General features: G+C 34.7%; 1 protein-coding gene across 1 annotated transcript in view; it reads right to left on the bottom strand.

The window, feature by feature from the left end:
* The window catches only part of ZC3H6 (zinc finger CCCH-type containing 6), a 76,818-nt gene that overhangs the window by 10,561 nt on the left and 48,438 nt on the right, over positions 1-17,819 (bottom strand). Inside the window, exons 4-7 of the mRNA XM_039231775.1 lie at positions 12,419-12,668; positions 9,961-10,094; positions 4,376-4,492; positions 3,184-3,295 (exon numbers count right to left, since the gene is read on the bottom strand). Coding sequence (XP_039087706.1) covers positions 3,184-3,295; positions 4,376-4,492; positions 9,961-10,094; positions 12,419-12,668 — 613 coding nt within the window. The remainder of the gene's footprint in view (positions 1-3,183; positions 3,296-4,375; positions 4,493-9,960; positions 10,095-12,418; positions 12,669-17,819) is intronic.

Below are 17,819 nucleotides of genomic sequence, written 5' to 3'. Positions count from 1 at the left end.
GTCTCCCTCTCTCTGCCCTTCCCCTAATCTCTTTGTCTCTCTCTCTCTCTCAAAAATAAATAAACATTTAAAAAAAAAATCTATCTTAAAACTACAGCCACAGGGGTGCCTGGCCGGCTCAGTCAATCAAGTGTGGGTATCTCAGTCTCACGGTTCTATTGTTAAGCCCCCACATTGCGTGTAGAGTTCACTTGAAAATAATATCTTAAAAACAAAAACAAACAAAAACAAAAACAAAAACCAAAACCTATAGCCACAAGCCAAAGCAAAAAGGCACTATCATTAAAACATGCATTATGTCCATCAAAATCACTGTTATTTAACATTATGCTGGAAGTATAGCCAATACAATGAAAATTAAGAAGCTTATGATAAAAGAAGTAAAATCATTATTTACAGATGGCATGACTATGGGGAAAACATAAGAATAGGCTGAAAGCTTTTATTCCAGTAAAGCGTTTGGTTTCTAAAGAAATATGCCAAATCTTAAAAAGATTGATTTCTTTTTCTTAAGTCAAAATTTTATAACATTTTGATAGAGGAAGGAGGATTATTTACCCTACTACCTATCAAATATACTATTATAGAGGGGAAGAGTCAAATAGCACAATGTGTAAAAGTAGTGTATCGGTAGATCTAGTCAAGATGCTGTTTTAAATCAATGAAGATGAGATAATAAGTTTAACCATTTGGAAAAGAAATAAGGTCCCTACTGCACATCATACATTAAAAAATAATCCATATCAGTTAGAGATATAAATATTAAATTAGAAAAAAATACAGCCTTCACAACCATAGCTGGATCGCGTTTTTGTAAAAAATTACGTGTAAAAATATATACATAAATACATCCAGTCACACATACATACCTTAGCATGGAAAAAAATCTTAAAGGCTTCACACCATATTGATAGCATGGTTATCCGTGAAGAGTGAGATTACTTCAGATTAAAAAAAGTCAACCTGAAAATTATCAAACATGTACCAAAGTAGAGAGCTTAAAAATAATGAGCTCCCTTCTGCTGGCCATGTAGGTTCAACAATTTTCATCATTTGGAATTCTCTGAGATCTTTGTCACTCCTATACTCTCTTCTTGAGCCTTCCTCCAAACACTGGAGTATACAAAACACAGCATATTCCAAATACATTTCATCAGAAAATGTTTCCAAATTTATTTCAAATGGATCAGGAATATTTTTCTTAGCAATCACAACCTTACCATCAATCTGAAAAAATTAATGCATTAATTTCATCTGATACCCTGGTCAATACAATTTTCTGGAAGGTTTCCAAAAAAATGTCTTTTTATAACTGGTTTATTCACATCAGGATCCAAACATGATCCATAAATTGCATTCAGTTAAGATACCTCTCAAATTCCCTCTGTTGATCTCTAGAAGTCCTCCCTGATTTTTGCATCATTTGTTAATTTCATTATTTGTTATAGGTGGTGTTTAAATACTCCCTATTGCATCATAGTAGGAGGCATTTAAGGTATAGTTGGGACTTTTAGTGATGTTAAGACCAAACAGTTGGCTCTGGTGCTGTCAGACCCATCTATCAATTATAAAGTTGCTCACCAACATTTCACCTAATGAGTTTAGCGGCCATCAGTAATCACTGCCCAGACCAATTAGAATTTGCAAAATGGTGGGATTGCTGGATCAAAGGGAGAATTCACAGGTAATTTTGCCAGAGGCTGCCAAGCTCCATCTGTAAGGGTGAACCTTTTTGCATTCCTACCACAAGGTTGGAGCGTCATCTGTTTTTTCACAGCCTTGATAACAAACCCTGCTGTCTCACTTTTGTTTTCATCTTTACAAATCTGATAGCTACAAATGGTATCTCGACATACATTATATTATGAATAGGATGGAACATCTTTTTATACATTTTGGGAACATCTGCATTTCTCTTTTTGTGAATTATCTGTATCTCTTGCTCATTTTTCTTTCCAATTTTTAGTAACTAATATATTAAGGCTGTTACCTCTCTGTAAGTGATATAAGTTGCAAATAATTCTTCTCATTTTATTATTTATCTTTGACTGCAGAGGTCATATTTTTGTCATGCAAGTTTAAAATTTTTTATGCAAATTTTTAATCTTTTATTGCTTCTGGATTTTAAGTCAGATTTGGGAAAGTTTTCTATTCTTCTGAGTTATGAAGGAATCTATTCATATAATCATCTGATTTGTATGGTTTTATTTTTTATATTTAGATCTATGATAAAAAGGGATTTTTCACTTAATTTGTTATTATTTTTTGACCTACACAAGACTATTCAAAATTTTAGATGAAAGAAATAAATGTGAGGATCTATGAAATATCAGTTAGCTGGCAAGGCAGAAATAACTGCAGCAAAGCAATACAGACAAAAGGGCAAACAGATCCATGGAGCCCCACAGAAAGTCCAGAACAAAACCAAAAACATACATGTAAACACTTCACCTACAATGAAGATGGAGTTTCAAGTCAGGGAGGAAAGGTTCCATTAGTCATAAATGGTAATGAATAACCAGCAACATAATGGGGGGACAGTTAACATAGAAAGATGCATAAGATATAGATATAGAGAGATAGACTATACAGATACAGATATGAAGATATATAAAGATATAGATGTACATAAAATTTGTTTTAAAGAACTATGTATAATGAAATACCAATTTAAGTGGGGACAGGAGTTACAACTTAAATGTATAGATATCCAAATAGAAATATGGAAGAATGTACTGTGTTTGTCATTGCATGATAAGATTTGATGAGACCTTGGCTTTGTAATTTTCAACAGTAATTTAATACTTATATTCATAAGTAAAAAAAATTAAGTGGTAGAATAAATAGTTTGCCAACTTCCTTTAGGAAGTATAGTTGCTTGAAATACTTATAAGCTGAGTATATTAAATATAAAGTCCCTTTAGTTCATAGATTTTTTTTTCTCCAGAGGGAAGTTATTTTATTTCCCTAAAGAATACTTCAGTTTGCCCTTTTGAAACACAAAGGCTAACTAGACTTCATTTATGTAATGTGCTATTTTAAATTTACAACCAAAGTAGCCTTTCTAGGTTGGGATTTTTAATAACCTCAGTAATGTTAAAATAAATAAATAAATAAAATTAAAACCCCAGTAATGTTTTATAACCTCAATATTTTGGTTAACATATTTTTAATAAAGGATATTATGCATATAAATACAGTTCTCTCCTTTGGTACAATATCCTTGTAAATAAAATTTGCAGATCTCTTTTCTCTTCTCCAACTCTGCATCATGATCAAATTTACACTGATCTCCCTGTCACAAAAAAGAAAAAAAAAAAGAAAAGAGAAATATTGAATTTTCTCTATGGTATTTCATGGTAGAACTATGGATACATCTTCAGTCTTTTAAATAATGAGCCAATAATAATTCAAACAATCCCTTGGAATTCTTGCCCAAGACAGTGGGTGTGGCTATGTGCAGAGGCAGCACAGTGAGCAAGGCCTCAGAGGCTACTGCCTGGCTTCTATCAGCATTCACCGTTTCTAGCTAAGCTACTGGGGGCACTTATTTAATCTCTTGGTTTGGCCATGTTTAAAGAGGGGATAATATGAAGTGCCTGGGTGGCTCAGTCAGTTAAGTGTTCAACTCTTGGTTTTAGCTCAGGCCATGATCTCATGAGATTAGGCCGTGTCCTGCTCTGCACTGACAGCAGGGAGCCTGCTTGGGATTCTTTGTCTCCCTCTCTCTCTCTGCCCCTCCCTCTAGCTGTCTCTCTAGAAATAAACGAACATTTAAAAAAATTTAAAAATTTTTTTATATTTGGGATATTTATATTTATATTTGGGATAATAACAGTAACTACTTCACAGGTTTGCTGTAAAGATTAAAACACTGATCTCTGAACAAACACTTGAACAAACACAAGTGATCTACCTGCCACACAGTCAGTATTATGTGTGCTAAATAAAATCTGATTTCAACAAATTATATTATTGTCCCAGAATATAATTAAATGAGCTCTGATGTACAGTATTTCCATGCAAGATACATTTCAAAGAAACAATTCATATTACAAACTATATGAGAAATGAAAAAACTAACCACCCCCAAAAGACTAAATTTTAAAATTTATTTTGGAAGTTAAAATGACTTATGAGAGGGGCGCCTGAGTGGCTCAGTCGGTTAAGCGTCCAACTTTGGCTCAGGTCATGATCTCACGGTTTGTGGGTTCGGGCCCCACGTCAGGCTCTGTGCTGACAGCTAGCTCAGAGCCTGTTTCAGATTCTGTGTCTCCCTCTCTCTCTGACCCTCCCCTTCTCATGCTGTCTCTCTCTCAGAAATAAATAAAACATTTTTAAAAAAATGACTTATGAGATACCCCTATAAATTTACCTTAATACATCTCCCTTCCAGAAAGTATTTACAGATTTGTTTTCCTTTGTGTTCCACTGTGTGCTGATTAATGAATTCCTGAGTCATAACCTTCCATTTTTTCCCCGGTTTACTATACTGCAAGAAAAAAAAAATCATTTGAATACAACATATGAAATACTAAAGGTATTAAAATGGATAGTCAAATGGATTGAGAAAGCAGTACAACTTAACGTGGCTAAGACTAGACATTCAGACACTATCATTTATTTAGAGAGTTATATTTCTAATACCCTGTTTATTGCTACTAGTGGTTGCAAAGAACCCTATTTCTATTTTAATGATGATGTACATCTACTCTTTAAAAATAAAATTATAGGGGCGCCTGAGTGGCTTAGTCGGTTAAGCGTCCGACTTTCACTTAGGTCATGATCTCGCGGTTCATGGGTTCGAGCCCCGCGTTGGGCTCTGTGTTGACTGCCAGCTCAGAGCCTGGAGCCTGTTTCAGAGTCTGTGATTCCCTCTCTCTCTGACCCTCCCCTGCTCACGCTGTCTCTCTCTCTCTCCTAGAAATAAATAAAATATTTAAACATAAATAAATAAAAATAAAAATAAAATTATAAAAAGCTTGAAAATTAATAATAATACTCAGTGTTGGCAAAGGTATGATATAATGTGCACTCTCATATATTATTGATAGCTATATTATAAAAGACTCATAAAATCCATACTGTTTGACACAGAATTTGTACTTTTCAGAAGTACTTTGAGGTAATTATCAGAGAGGCACACATATATTTATTCATAAAAATAACTACTGCAGAATTACTTACATGATAAAACAACAAACAAACAAAATCCTAAAAAGACTCTACATATCCCAGACAAGAAGATCAGTTAAATATGGATCCGTGGTAGACTACTATGTAATCATTAAAAACTGATGAGATGGAAAGACAATTTGTGGACTAAAAAAATGTTCACAGGGGTGTCTGGGTGGCTCAGCTGGTTGAGTGTCCCACTCTTGACGTTGGCTTGTATCATGGTCTTGCCGTTCATGGGATCAAGACCTGCATCTGCTCTGCACTGGCAGTGGGATTCTCTCTCTCCCTCTTTCTCTGCCCTTTCTGCTCTCTCTCTCTCTCACTCAAAATTGACAGGCATTAAAAAAAAATAGAAAGAAAGAAAATGTTCATAATACTGTACTAAGTGAAAAACTGATCCCAATTTTATAATAAAAAAAGACTAAAGAAGAAGAAAAGAAAAGACTAAAAGAATACACCCCCACATTTAAGAGTGTATGTCTCTAGATGGACTCCTAAAATATTAGAGATTTTTTTTCATGTATGGTTATTTTGTACTTCCTTTAGGAAAAAGAAGGAGGATATATTTCCTTTAACTTTTAAATGAAAAAACAAATAAAAAAGGAATGTATTGTAGAAAATCTCACAACCCTACATGTTTTCCTTAGATCTCCTTAAATCCCTATTCAACTTTTTCCCCCCTATTCAACTTTCGCTATGAGTAGAAGAAGACTGATCAACAAGAGTATGATGCTTAGCCATGCTAAGGACTTAACATTCATGAGCTCTATAAAACAACACTATTTTTCAAACACCAGGTATGCGCCATGGTTTCCATACAGTAGGAGCTCAATAACTATCTGCGCTTCTAATCTGTTTCCTTTACCCTCAGTTTGCTGGAGATAGAGAGCTAAACACAACCTACTGGAAATAGGAAATTGCTTCACAGCAAATACTTGAGGCAAGAGATGGTTAGACTTAAATCTGATCCTCAGCACTTGTATTTAAATTATGTTTTACAGTAAGAATTCTGAAAAAAAAAGTACAAAACTACCAAGAAAAGACAATCCTATAGGTTCTTTTAAAAAACATAAGCATACTCAAATTCCCCCAGGGAGACACACTGAAAGTCCTTATACTATACACTGATAGGATCATTTAAAATGTCTTAAATTTATGTAGATTTGAGTCACAAATATTTTCTACTTCTAGGCTCATTTAGAACAAATAGATATAAATGACCAGCTCATATATGCCTTCTGCACAAAGAATGGTGGCTGCAATAAAACAGGAAGCCAAGGAGAATGCATTACACAAAATCAATGGGCCAACTTGAAGAATATAACTCTGAAATTAAAAAGTAAAAATATTAGGTAATCACCAAAAACAAACCCAAAACAGTCTGAAAAATGCACCAAGTTGTACCTATATTTCATTAATAACTCACTCTATGTTACTTTCTAATGATATGCCTCATTGTTTCAATAGAGGATAGTGGGTTTTTTGGTTTTGTTCTTTAGTTTGGTTTAAATGAGTAGAAAGTATCTCAGTATCCATAGCTGGGAGAAGCCTAATTATAATCATGATATTCCAGAAAATCTAAAGCAACTTTAACAATAAAATTTTAGGACAAAATGAAGTGCCTAGAAGATCTGATCTTTTAAATCTGAACCTACAGAAGCAACATGAATGTCCTCTACCCTTAAGATCACTTGTAATGTAACAGCTGGAAGAACGAGTCATCTAGTTCAGCACCCTCACTGGACAAGTGTGGAAACTGAAGATTAGAGAAATTTAGTGACTTGCTGAGGGTCATATGGTGAGTGAGCAGTCAGGATAGATAAAAACTCTTTGCCCTGTATCACACTACCTCTAAGAAAACACAATTCAAAAAAGAGAGAGAGAGAAAGGAAAAATGAAGGGAGAGAGGGAAAACTAATGACCTATTTGGTTATTTTAAAATTAATTTGCTCTAGAAGATGTATTATATTGGTATAAGGAAAATGAGCATAAAATGTTTTTTAAATACATAAGGAAGAGGAAATGAAAGGATCTGCCAGTAAAGTAGTATATATTCAGAGAAAATTTAACGGCTGTTATAAAGACAAAAAAATTAAGATGATTTATGGTTAACAGATTAAGTCTTTAAAATCCATCAAAAATTCACTTGCTCTGTGACTACTCTTGAGTTTTCAAGACTATTTGTGTGAATATCCAAGTATCTGTAAATTTATCTGGCTTTTGGAGGATCTCACACTCCCTGGACAGGACGAAAATGGATCTATGTTGGCCACTCTAGCATGTTCACTCTACTCTGATTAGGCCTCCCCCAGACTACTCCCAAACATGAGCTACATGCGTGGGTTCTGGGACTCTCCTGGCTGCTTCTGGAATAAGAAGAAATCTCTCTTGACAGCCAATAAACTGACAAAGTTGATAACATTTTAATCTTAATAAACAAAAGGTAAAATATTCTAAATCTGATGAATGTAAAAGAAAGAGTTTTCTATACCACGATAAGAATCTTTTAGCTACAGTGCTTGGGGTACCTGGGTGGCTCAGTTGGTTAAGCACCCAACAATGGCTCAGGTCTCACAGTTCATGAGTTCGAGCCCCAGGTCAGGCCCTGTGCTGACAGCTCGTAGCCTGGGGCCTGCTTCAGACTCTGTGTCTCCCTCTCTCTCTCTGCCTCTCCCTTGCTTACACTCTCTCTTTCAAAAATAAATAAACCTTAAAAAGATTTTTTTTAACTATTAAAAAAATAAAATGTCAGTGCTTGAAGGTCTTTAGAGTTAATTTAATGCCATACTCTCATTTTACAGATAAAGCAATTTTTTTTAAATGTTTTAAATGTTTTATTTATTTATTTATTTATTTATTTCTAGGAGAGAGAGAGACAGCATGAGCAGGGGAGGGTCAGAGAGAGAGGGAGTGACAGACTCTGAAACAGGCTCCAGGCTCTGAGCTGGCAGTCAGCACAGAGCCCGACGCGGGGCTCGAACCCACGAACCGCGAGATCATGACCTGTGCGAAAGTCGGACGCTTAACCGACTAAGCCACCCGGGCGCCCCACAGATAAAGCAATTTTAAACTGAGAGACAGGTAGTAACTTGTTCAAAGACTCACTTTCTTGGAAACTATTTTTTTTCCAGGTATAGTGTGTAAGTATTGGATATAGGAGACAACTTAATTTAGAAAGTATTCATATTAATTTAGTCTAGGGAAAGCAGTACATTCTAGAGAGTCTGGGAAGATGGACAGGCAGGTTATAATCACTCAGAAATTCCAAGCTTGTTTCCAAAGCTGCTATCCCATGGAACAGTGAGTAGCTCAATGAATGTTAATAGATGAGGGTGTGGGGGAGAGAGAGAGTTCAGGGTCAAGTAAAATTTGAAAACAGTGGATTGAACAAAGTAAAACAGAATTTTTTATATCTAACTTGCACGCAGTCTTTAATACATTAATGTTAACTGAGAATACCCTAGAGTGGTATGTGTTGCGTTTCACTAATTTACCTAGACCTGAACTTTTTTTTTTTAGTTCATACTTACTCACATCTCCCTAAATAGTATACTCACAAGCTCATATTAAGAAATCTTTGCCCTGGGGAGAGGGAGGGAGGCAAACCATGAGAGACTCTTGAATGCGGAGAACAAACTGGGGGCTGATGGGGGTGGGGGAGGGGGAAGGAGGGGTGATGGGCATGGGGGAGGGCACTTGTTGGGATGAACACTGGGTGTTATATGTAAACCAACTTGACAATAAACTATTTTTAAAAAATTAAAATAAAATCTCATAGATCTCATCAGAATTAAAAAAAAAAAAAGAAATCTGTGCCCATTATCTTTAAACACAGACATCAGAAAACCAAGCATTTTCAAGTTACAATACATTGCTATCACCTTGCTCCCACTCAAGGTTGCAGCTCTTAATAACCTACCCTTGCTCTGCATAATTCAATCAATCTTACTGGAACAGTGACAGAATACTGGAATTGGACCACTTTAATCCAGAGTTGCCAAAAGGCTGAAATATACATGTTCAGAGTTCAATTCAACATATATTTATTCAATATCTACTATACACAAGGTACACAAATCAATCTTTCCAACCATTTATATCTCCTTTTCTTCTCTTTCAATGCTTTCAGTTCTAATAAGTTAATTTACCACTATAGTATCTCCTTTCTTATTACCCCACTACATATTAAACTATCAGCATTTTATTTCCATCTGGGGAGGATGACTCCTAGGAAAGGAAAATACAACAGAGAACTAATAGAGCATACATTTTTGCTTTCTGACATACCAGTTTTATTTTGAGGGGCTTTCAAACACATCCATTTTATTTCAAAGTGGCCTAAATTTGCCTCTCTATATTAGTATCATGACTATTAAAACAATTCTTTTATTTATTTTTTTTAAGAGTCTGTTTATACTCATTTGATTTTAGCTAGAAAATGTTCATTTACTAGGAAAGTAGCATTAAAATCACAATGCTTTCTTTGCAGCCAAATAGGTTAAAAGATAGAAAAGCTTTCCTTGGTGCGCCTAGGTGGCTCAGTCGGTTGAGCTGTCAACTTCAGCTCAGGTCATGATCTCACAGTTCGTGGGTTCAAGCCCCTCATCTGGCTCTGTGCTGACAGCTCTGAGTCTGGAGCCTCCTATAGATTCTATGTTTCCTTCTCTCTCTGCTCCACCCTGACACCTGCTCTTTCATTCTCTCTCTCAAAATTAAACAAACATTAAAAAAAATTAAGAAAAAAAAGAAAAGCTTTCCTTATTATATAGAAATTTTCAGTACCTCTTGAAAGTCATCCATTCCTGAAAAAATATTAGGCCCTTTATTGGTTCTTCCCCCACGGTCTTTGCGTTTGATTTTCTTCGGCAAACCACGTCCACGACCAACATTAAAACTTTTAACCCTCTGTTCAATACCTAAAAGAGTTAAATGTACTTCAAATATTACAGAAAAACAACATGACTGTCACTCTATTAGTTTATAGGGAACAGGATATTTTAAATAGAATAAAATATACAGTTCATTCTTTTTCTTCCTCTCCAGATTCAATGAAAAAAAATTAATTAAATGCTTACATTTTACTTCCTGGGTATTGCGTTTCATTTTTTTTTCAAGGGATGTTAATGATAGTAAGAAAAGCAAGGCACAATACTCATGGCTAGAGAAACCACATCTAGTTCTGTTCTTTTCAATTTTCCTCGGAATAAGAAAATCGTGTTTCAGAGAATTAAACATTATATTCATCCCTAAGGAAGACACTGTAGATATCAGTGGTTACTTTAATCAAATTTAGTTTCTAGTGATAATTTTGAGTAGATATCACATATATTTCCAAGTAAAATTTATACTTGCCCTACTTTTTAAAAACTTGTTATTAAAAATATCTAAAATTATGAAAATTAAATATTAGGGTAGAATACAGAGTATTTCTCATTTTACCAAAGTACCACCAAACTAATATATTTTCTTACATATTAAGTGATCTTAAACCTACAAAACAGCAAACAAATATATGGGAAAAATGTTTTACTTCATCAAAAAGAATCAAAGAAATTAAAAATCTTAAATAACATACCAATTTTCACCTCAAGGAGTATTGGAAGAGATTTGGAAAAATTGGCATTTCATACACTGGTGTGCTGTTAAAAACTGATCTATTAACTTTTTGGAAATCAACCTTGGTATGTGAATCAAATTCTTCAAATGTGTGGCTATATCTTTTGACTCAATTCTGCATTTCAGAATTTATTCTTAGAAAATATTTGTTAAGACATTTTCTGAGACTTTATAAATATGTATGGTTAATCACAGAATTCAAAAAAATGGGTGCAACTTAAATCTTAAGACTTAAGTTGCACTAAAATCTCAAGCAGTTACTATTACACAAACCTAAGAATCTGTTAGACAAATTATGGTATATCTATTTAATTGAATAGAATGCAGACATTAAAAGCTACTTATTAACATAAGAATGAGATATACTTCATAGTTAAGGGAAAAAACAAGTTAAACAGCATGTGTAGTTTTTTGTTAAAAATAACTGTCAGAAAAATTCTGGAAAAATGTATACCAAATATATTAATAGTCCTTATTTTTGGGTGCAGGGATTCAAATTATTTTTGTTTTATCTTTGGTCTTTGTTGGGTTATTATTTCCACACTCAGAAAAAGTTTTCTGCAGTTGACCATATATTTCATAACTCAGGGGGAAAAATGAATGTCAAAAATAAAAGAATACTCAATTTTTTAACAAAGCAAACAGGAAGAACCTGAAAGGGAAAACCCCAGGTGGGAATGGATGAGCAAAACCTGTCTATGTTCCCTTATTCCCCAAGTGGAATGATTCCTGACACCACTATGTCTAGACTTCAGGAACAAATTTAATAATTACAATAGCATATGCACAGGCAGATTCCTTTCCTTTTTAGGTCAGCAAAGCCTGGATACTTATTTTTCAAAGGAATTTTGCTAGGATATCAAGAAAAAATAAAGTCATAAAAATTACCACATTTACTCATAACTAATTCCTTTTTTCAGTGATAATTATAGTAACACAGTGTTTGGGTGGTCACTGTTTCACTTAAGTCTCATCTTGCTCCAGTTTTCATGAAGCAGACATTGAGTAGACAATTCTTAAGTGTGATTTGACTTTTATGTGACCCAGAGTTTCTATAGCAACTTCCCATGGTCTCTCCAGGGACCATGTGCTTCAATACAGCAGATGAATTGATGAACACTACAGAAACTTCTTTAGTTTATGTTCATATTTCCAATCTTGAAGAATATCCATAATCCTAAGTATAAGTACATTTGTACAGCAAAGATGATCACCGTCTTTGAAAGTCTAATAAAAGAATACCTTCCCGGAATTCTCTCCTTACAGGTCTAAAATATAGAGCAATGCATAGAGTAACAGAAACAACTGAAAAAGGTAGGCTATTTTTTCATTAAACTGATAACATTATACAAGAAAAGGGAAAAAAGTAACAGGAAGGTTGTTTTACATTTTTATATATTTTAAAAATGTTAGAGTCTCTTTCTAACTCAAATATTAAGATACCATGCAGACTGAAGTCTGTAGATGTCTGTCCTCAAAATTTGAAAATAAAGAAAAATGAATTCAGGAACCACAGGGTAAGCTGGTCTTGAGAAGAGACTAAGAAATTTAAGTTTTTACTCCATTGCTACCTGTTGTAATAAGGTTCCCATATTTAAAAACAGCCCAACAATTTCACACTTACCTTGCTGAACTTTCATTCTTTGTTTTTTCCCTGGTTCTTTAGAAAATGATGATCCTAAAGCAGTGCTTGAGGTTTCTTTAGTTTGTCTGTACTGTTTTAGCTGACTGGCAAAATCTTCCTCTGTTTCCTGACTGTAGGTACCAAAGTTGTCATCACTGTAGGTACTGTACTCATCATATTCCTTACTTTTAAATTTTTTGTTATGTTGACTCTTCTTTGATGTCATGTAGCTTCCTGATAAATGTCCATGCTAAGTAAAAATGGACAATTATTATTAGAATTTTTCAGATATATAAATGAATTGATAGTAACACAGGACATCTTTTTCCCCCCAGAATTTGGAAAAAGAAGGGGAAAGGCAGATATAGTTCTGACTCTTGGCTAGTGCTTGTCTATGACAGGATTTAAAACTAAGTTCAAAAAGCTAAGTGCTACTCTGGTATTATTGAACATTATAATGTTCATAGATCCTTGCTTATGAGTGGGTTTTATTCCTTTTTTGTTTTCCATGTCCAGTGTCTCAATGTTTGTACACAAAAGTATACTTAAAAATCCATACCGTTATACATGAATTCCTTCTCTAAAAAGTTGAAAAAGTCTTTTTGAAAATAAGGAAAATATATGGGCGCCTGGGTAGCTCAGTAGGTTGGGTGTCTGACTCTCGACTTTGGCTCAGGTCACAATCTCACGGCTTGTGGGATTGAGCCCGGTGTTAGGCTCTGCACTGGCCATTGTGCAGCCTGCTTGGGATTCTATCTCTCTCTCTCTCTCTCTCTTTGCCCCTCCCCTGCTCACATGTACTCTCTCTCTTTCTTTCAGAATAAATAAACTTAAAAAAAAGAAAATAAGGAAAATATAGTAAAACAGCTTGAGGTGGGAGTAAATACGTATTCTCCTAACACTGTCCCAAATAACAAATTTAAGCATATTATACTTAACAAAAAAAACTACATGTATGGAAGTTTTAGAAAAAGAAAGTGTTTCTATCTGAGGTCTAACAAGGATATCTCTAAAAGTTAAAAACATCTAGTGAATATACTGCTCATTAAGAACTATTTATTATAATATACATGATTGATTTTATTAATAATTTATTTTACTAAAGCATATGAAAAATAATACATTTTAGTCCTATGGTTTTATTTAATGGTAGTATTCAATTCTATTCACTAAAATATTTTTATTAGTGCTATCATATCTTCTGTCCATATTTTTAAAAGGAAGAAAAAATACATATAATTACAATTTGAGGCTAGCAAAATCTAAACCATGATTCATCTCCAGCTTAGCACATTTAAAATATAATGCAAAAATACTGCCTACCCTGGCAGATTACCACCATGACACTATGTGTTTTTAAAATATTAAGATCTTTTCAGTAATTATAAAATAGAAAAAAAATAATTAACTCAAAATATCAAGAAAATCAATTAGCTCTTCAATTTTAAATTTTGAAGACATTGTATTTGATTTGACTTGTTTTAAGCAGTATTTTTTTTTAATGTTTTATTTATTTCTAGGAGAGAGAGAGAGACAGCATGAACAGGGGAGGGTCAGAGAGAGAGGGAGTCACAGACTGAAACAGGCTCCAGGCTCCGAACTGGCAGTCAGCACAGAGCCCGACGCGGGGCTCGAACCCACGAACCGCGAGATCATGACCTAAGCGAAAGTCGGACGCTTAACCGACTCAGCCACCCAGGCGCCCCTTTAAGCAGTATTTTTTAAATTTATAAAAAATTTATAAACTGTTCTCATCTAGCACTTTAGAAATTCAGAAGAGGATCTAGAATTACAGCGAAAGGGCAGTGTTTCTCAAAAATTTTTAAAATACTATGAAAATAAAATAAAAAATAATAATATAGATAAAGTTGAAGATTAATTTTTAGTTGAATGGTGCTTACTTTTTCTTTTAATAAAAAATTGATTCTATGACATACCAAACCAAATGGATTTCATAGATATATTCAGAACATTTCATCCTAAAACAGAATAAACATTCTTTTCAAGTGCACACAGAATACCCTCCAGAATAGATCACATATAGGCCACAAAACAAATCTCAACAATTTTTTTGAGTGAGCAGAGATTTAATCAATTTTGTTGGTTTTTCAAAGAACCATCTCCTGGTTTCATTATGTTGTTTTCTTAGTTTCTATATTGTTTATTTCTTCCCTTATCTTTATTATTTCCTTCTTTCTGATGGTTTTAGATATTGTTTGTTCTTCTTTTACTAACTCCTTTAGGTATAAGGTTAGGTTATTGAGATTTTTCTTACTTCTTGAGGTAAGCCTGTATTGTTGTAAACTTCCTTCTTAGAACCACTTTTGCTGCTTCCCCAAAATTTTGGACTATTGTGTTTTCATTTTCAATTGTCTCTATATTTTTTTTAAATTTCTTCTTTGATTTCTTGGTTTACCTGTTTATTGTTTAGTAGCATGTTATTTAACCTCCAGGTATTTATGCTCTTTCCAGATTTTTTCTTGTGATTGATTTCTAGTTTCATTGTGTTGTGGTCAGAAAAGACTCATGGTATCACTTTGATCTTTTTAAATTGTTGAGATTTGTGGGGCGCCTGGGTGGCTTAGTCGGTTAAGCATCCGACTTTCGCTTAGGTCATGATCTCGCGGTTCGTGGGTTCGAGCCCCGCGTCGGGCTCTGTGCTGACTGCCAGCTCAGAGCCTGGAGCCTGTTTCAGAGTCTGTGACTCCCTCTCTCTCTGACCCTCCCCTGCTCATGCTGTCTCTGTCTCTCTCCCCTAGAAATAAATAAAACATTAAAAAAAAAATTAAAAAAAAAATAAAATAGAGAACTACAGGTCAGTATCTCTGATAAACATAGATTTAAAAACCCTCAATAAAATCTTAGCAAACTGAATTCAATAATACATTAAAAAATCATTCATCACATTCAAGTGGGATTTATTCCTAGGATGAAAGCAAGGATAGTTCAATAATCACAAATCAATCAACATGATACATCATATCAATAGGAGAAAGGAAAAAATATGATTATTTCAATAGATGCAGAAAAAGCATTTGACATAAATACAATATCCATTCACGATAAAAGTCCTCAACAAAGTAGGTTTAGAGGGAATATACCTCAACATAATAAAGGCCTTAAATGAAAACCCCACAACTAACATCATAAACAATGGGGAAAAACAGAGCTTTTCTGCTAAGGTCAGGAACAAGACAAGGATATCCACTCTCACCTCTTTTATTCAACATAGTACTAGAAGTCCTAGCTACAGCAATCAGACAAGGCAAAGGAATAAAAGGTATTCAAATTGGTAGGGAAAGAGCAAAACATTTACTATTTGCAGATGACATGATACTACACTTAGAAAACCCTAAAGACCACCAAAAAACTACTAGAACTAATAAATGAATTCAGTAAGGTCACAGATACCAAATCAGCATACAGAAAGCATTGCATTTCTATACATTAATAATGAAGCAGCAGAAAGAGAGATTAAGAAAACAATCCCATTTACAGTTACACACACACACAAAGTAAATACCTAGGAATAAACTTAACCAAAGGGGTGAAAGATCTATACTCTGAAAACTATAAAACACTGATAAAAGAAAATGAAGATGATACAAGCAAATGGAAAGATATTATATTCCATGCTCATGGACTGGAAGAACAAATATTGTTAAAATGTCTATATTACCCAAAGCAATCTACACATTTAATATAATCCCTATCAAAATACCAATAGCATGTTTTTACAGAACTAGAACAAACAATCCTAAAATCTGTATGGAACCATAAAAGAACTCAAATAGGGCAAAGCAATCTTGAAAAAGAAATATAATACTGGAGGGGTGCCTGGGTTGCTCAGTTGGTTGAGTGACCAACTCTTGATTTTGGCTCAGGTCATGATCCCAGGGTCATGGGATCAAGCCCAGTGTGCACTGAGCATGGAGCCTGCTTGAAATTCTCTCCCTCCTCCTCTGTCCCTCTCCTACTGTCTCTCTAAAAAATAATTAAAAAAAAAAGAAAAACAAAACTGGAGGCATCACAATTCTAGACTTTAAGTTATACTACTAAGAAAGCTGTAGTAGTCAAAACAGTGTGGCACTAGCACAAAAAAAGACACATACATCAATAAACAAAATAGAAAGCCCAGAAATAACCATACAATTATATGGTCAATTAATCTTTGCCAAAGGAAGCAAGAATATGCAATGGGAAAAAGATAGTCTCTTCAATAAATGGTGCTGAGAAATCTAGAGAGCTACATGCAAAAGAATGAAATAGGACCACTTTCTTACACCATACACTAGAAAAAAACTCAAAATGGATTAAAGATTTAAATGTGAGATGTAAAACAATAAAAATCCTAGAAGAGAGCATAGGCAGTAATTTCTCTGATATTAGCCATAATAACATCTTTCTACATCTGTCTCCTGAGGCAAGGGAAACAAAAGCAAAAATAAAACTACTGGTACTACATCAAAATAGAAAGTTTCTTTTTTTTTTTTTTTAATTTTTTTATGTTTTATTTATTTCTAGGAGAGAGAGAGACAGCGTGAGCAGGGGAGGGTCAGAGAGAGAGGGAGTCACAGACCGAAAGAGGCTCCAGGCTTTGAGCTGGCAGTCAGCACAGAGCCCGACGAGGGGCTCGAACCCACGAACCGCGAGATCGTGACCTAAGCGAAAGTCGGACGCTTAACCGACTAAGCCACCCAGGGGCCCCCATTTTGTTTTCTTGAGGGCCTATTTAATAGGAGGCCCAAGACTGTTAGGTCCGGATATTTGCATAGTGCAAGTCTATATGAAGGTAGCTGCACTTTGCATAAATAAGCTGTAATTAAAAGCTGCCTCCAAATGCTTCCGTGCATTTGCCAAGCTCCAGATTTATTACCCTGAGGTAAGAGAAAAGCAGGAGCCCAAGAAAGAAGCTGAGGAAGCAGAAACTTTTGTAAGAATTGGACCATTTTCTCTCTNCAGATCAGCTGCTTGCCATAAAAACTTTTAATTTAATATTAATTTAATTCTACGATTTTTCACAGCCTTTACAAAATAATCTCCATATTCCTACTGTGTAATTAAAAAAAATTTTTTTAATGTTTATTTCTTTTTGAGAGAGAGACAGAGAGAGAGAGAGAGAGAGGCACGCAGAATGAAGTGTGGGAGGGGCAAAGACAGAGGGAGACAGAGAATCTGAAGTAGGCTCCAGGCTCTGAGCTGTCAGCACAGAGGCCAACGTGAGACTTGAACCCACGGATGGCGAGATCATGACCTGAGCCGAACTCAGATGCTTAACCAACAGAGCCACCCAGCCACCTCCATATTCCTACTTTTTAAAATAGAATTATCCCTCTGGCTCAGGTCATCTCATGGTTTGTGGGTTCGAGCCCCACACTGGGCTCTACACTGGTAATGTGGA

The sequence above is a fragment of the Hyaena hyaena genome, unplaced genomic scaffold (genome assembly GCF_003009895.1).
Source record: "Hyaena hyaena isolate Hyena2069 unplaced genomic scaffold, ASM300989v1 scaffold_57, whole genome shotgun sequence".
Classification (NCBI taxonomy): domain Eukaryota; kingdom Metazoa; phylum Chordata; class Mammalia; order Carnivora; family Hyaenidae; genus Hyaena; species Hyaena hyaena.
The sequence above is the reverse complement of the archived record's forward strand: the minus strand, read 5'-3'. Positions and strand labels throughout refer to the sequence as shown.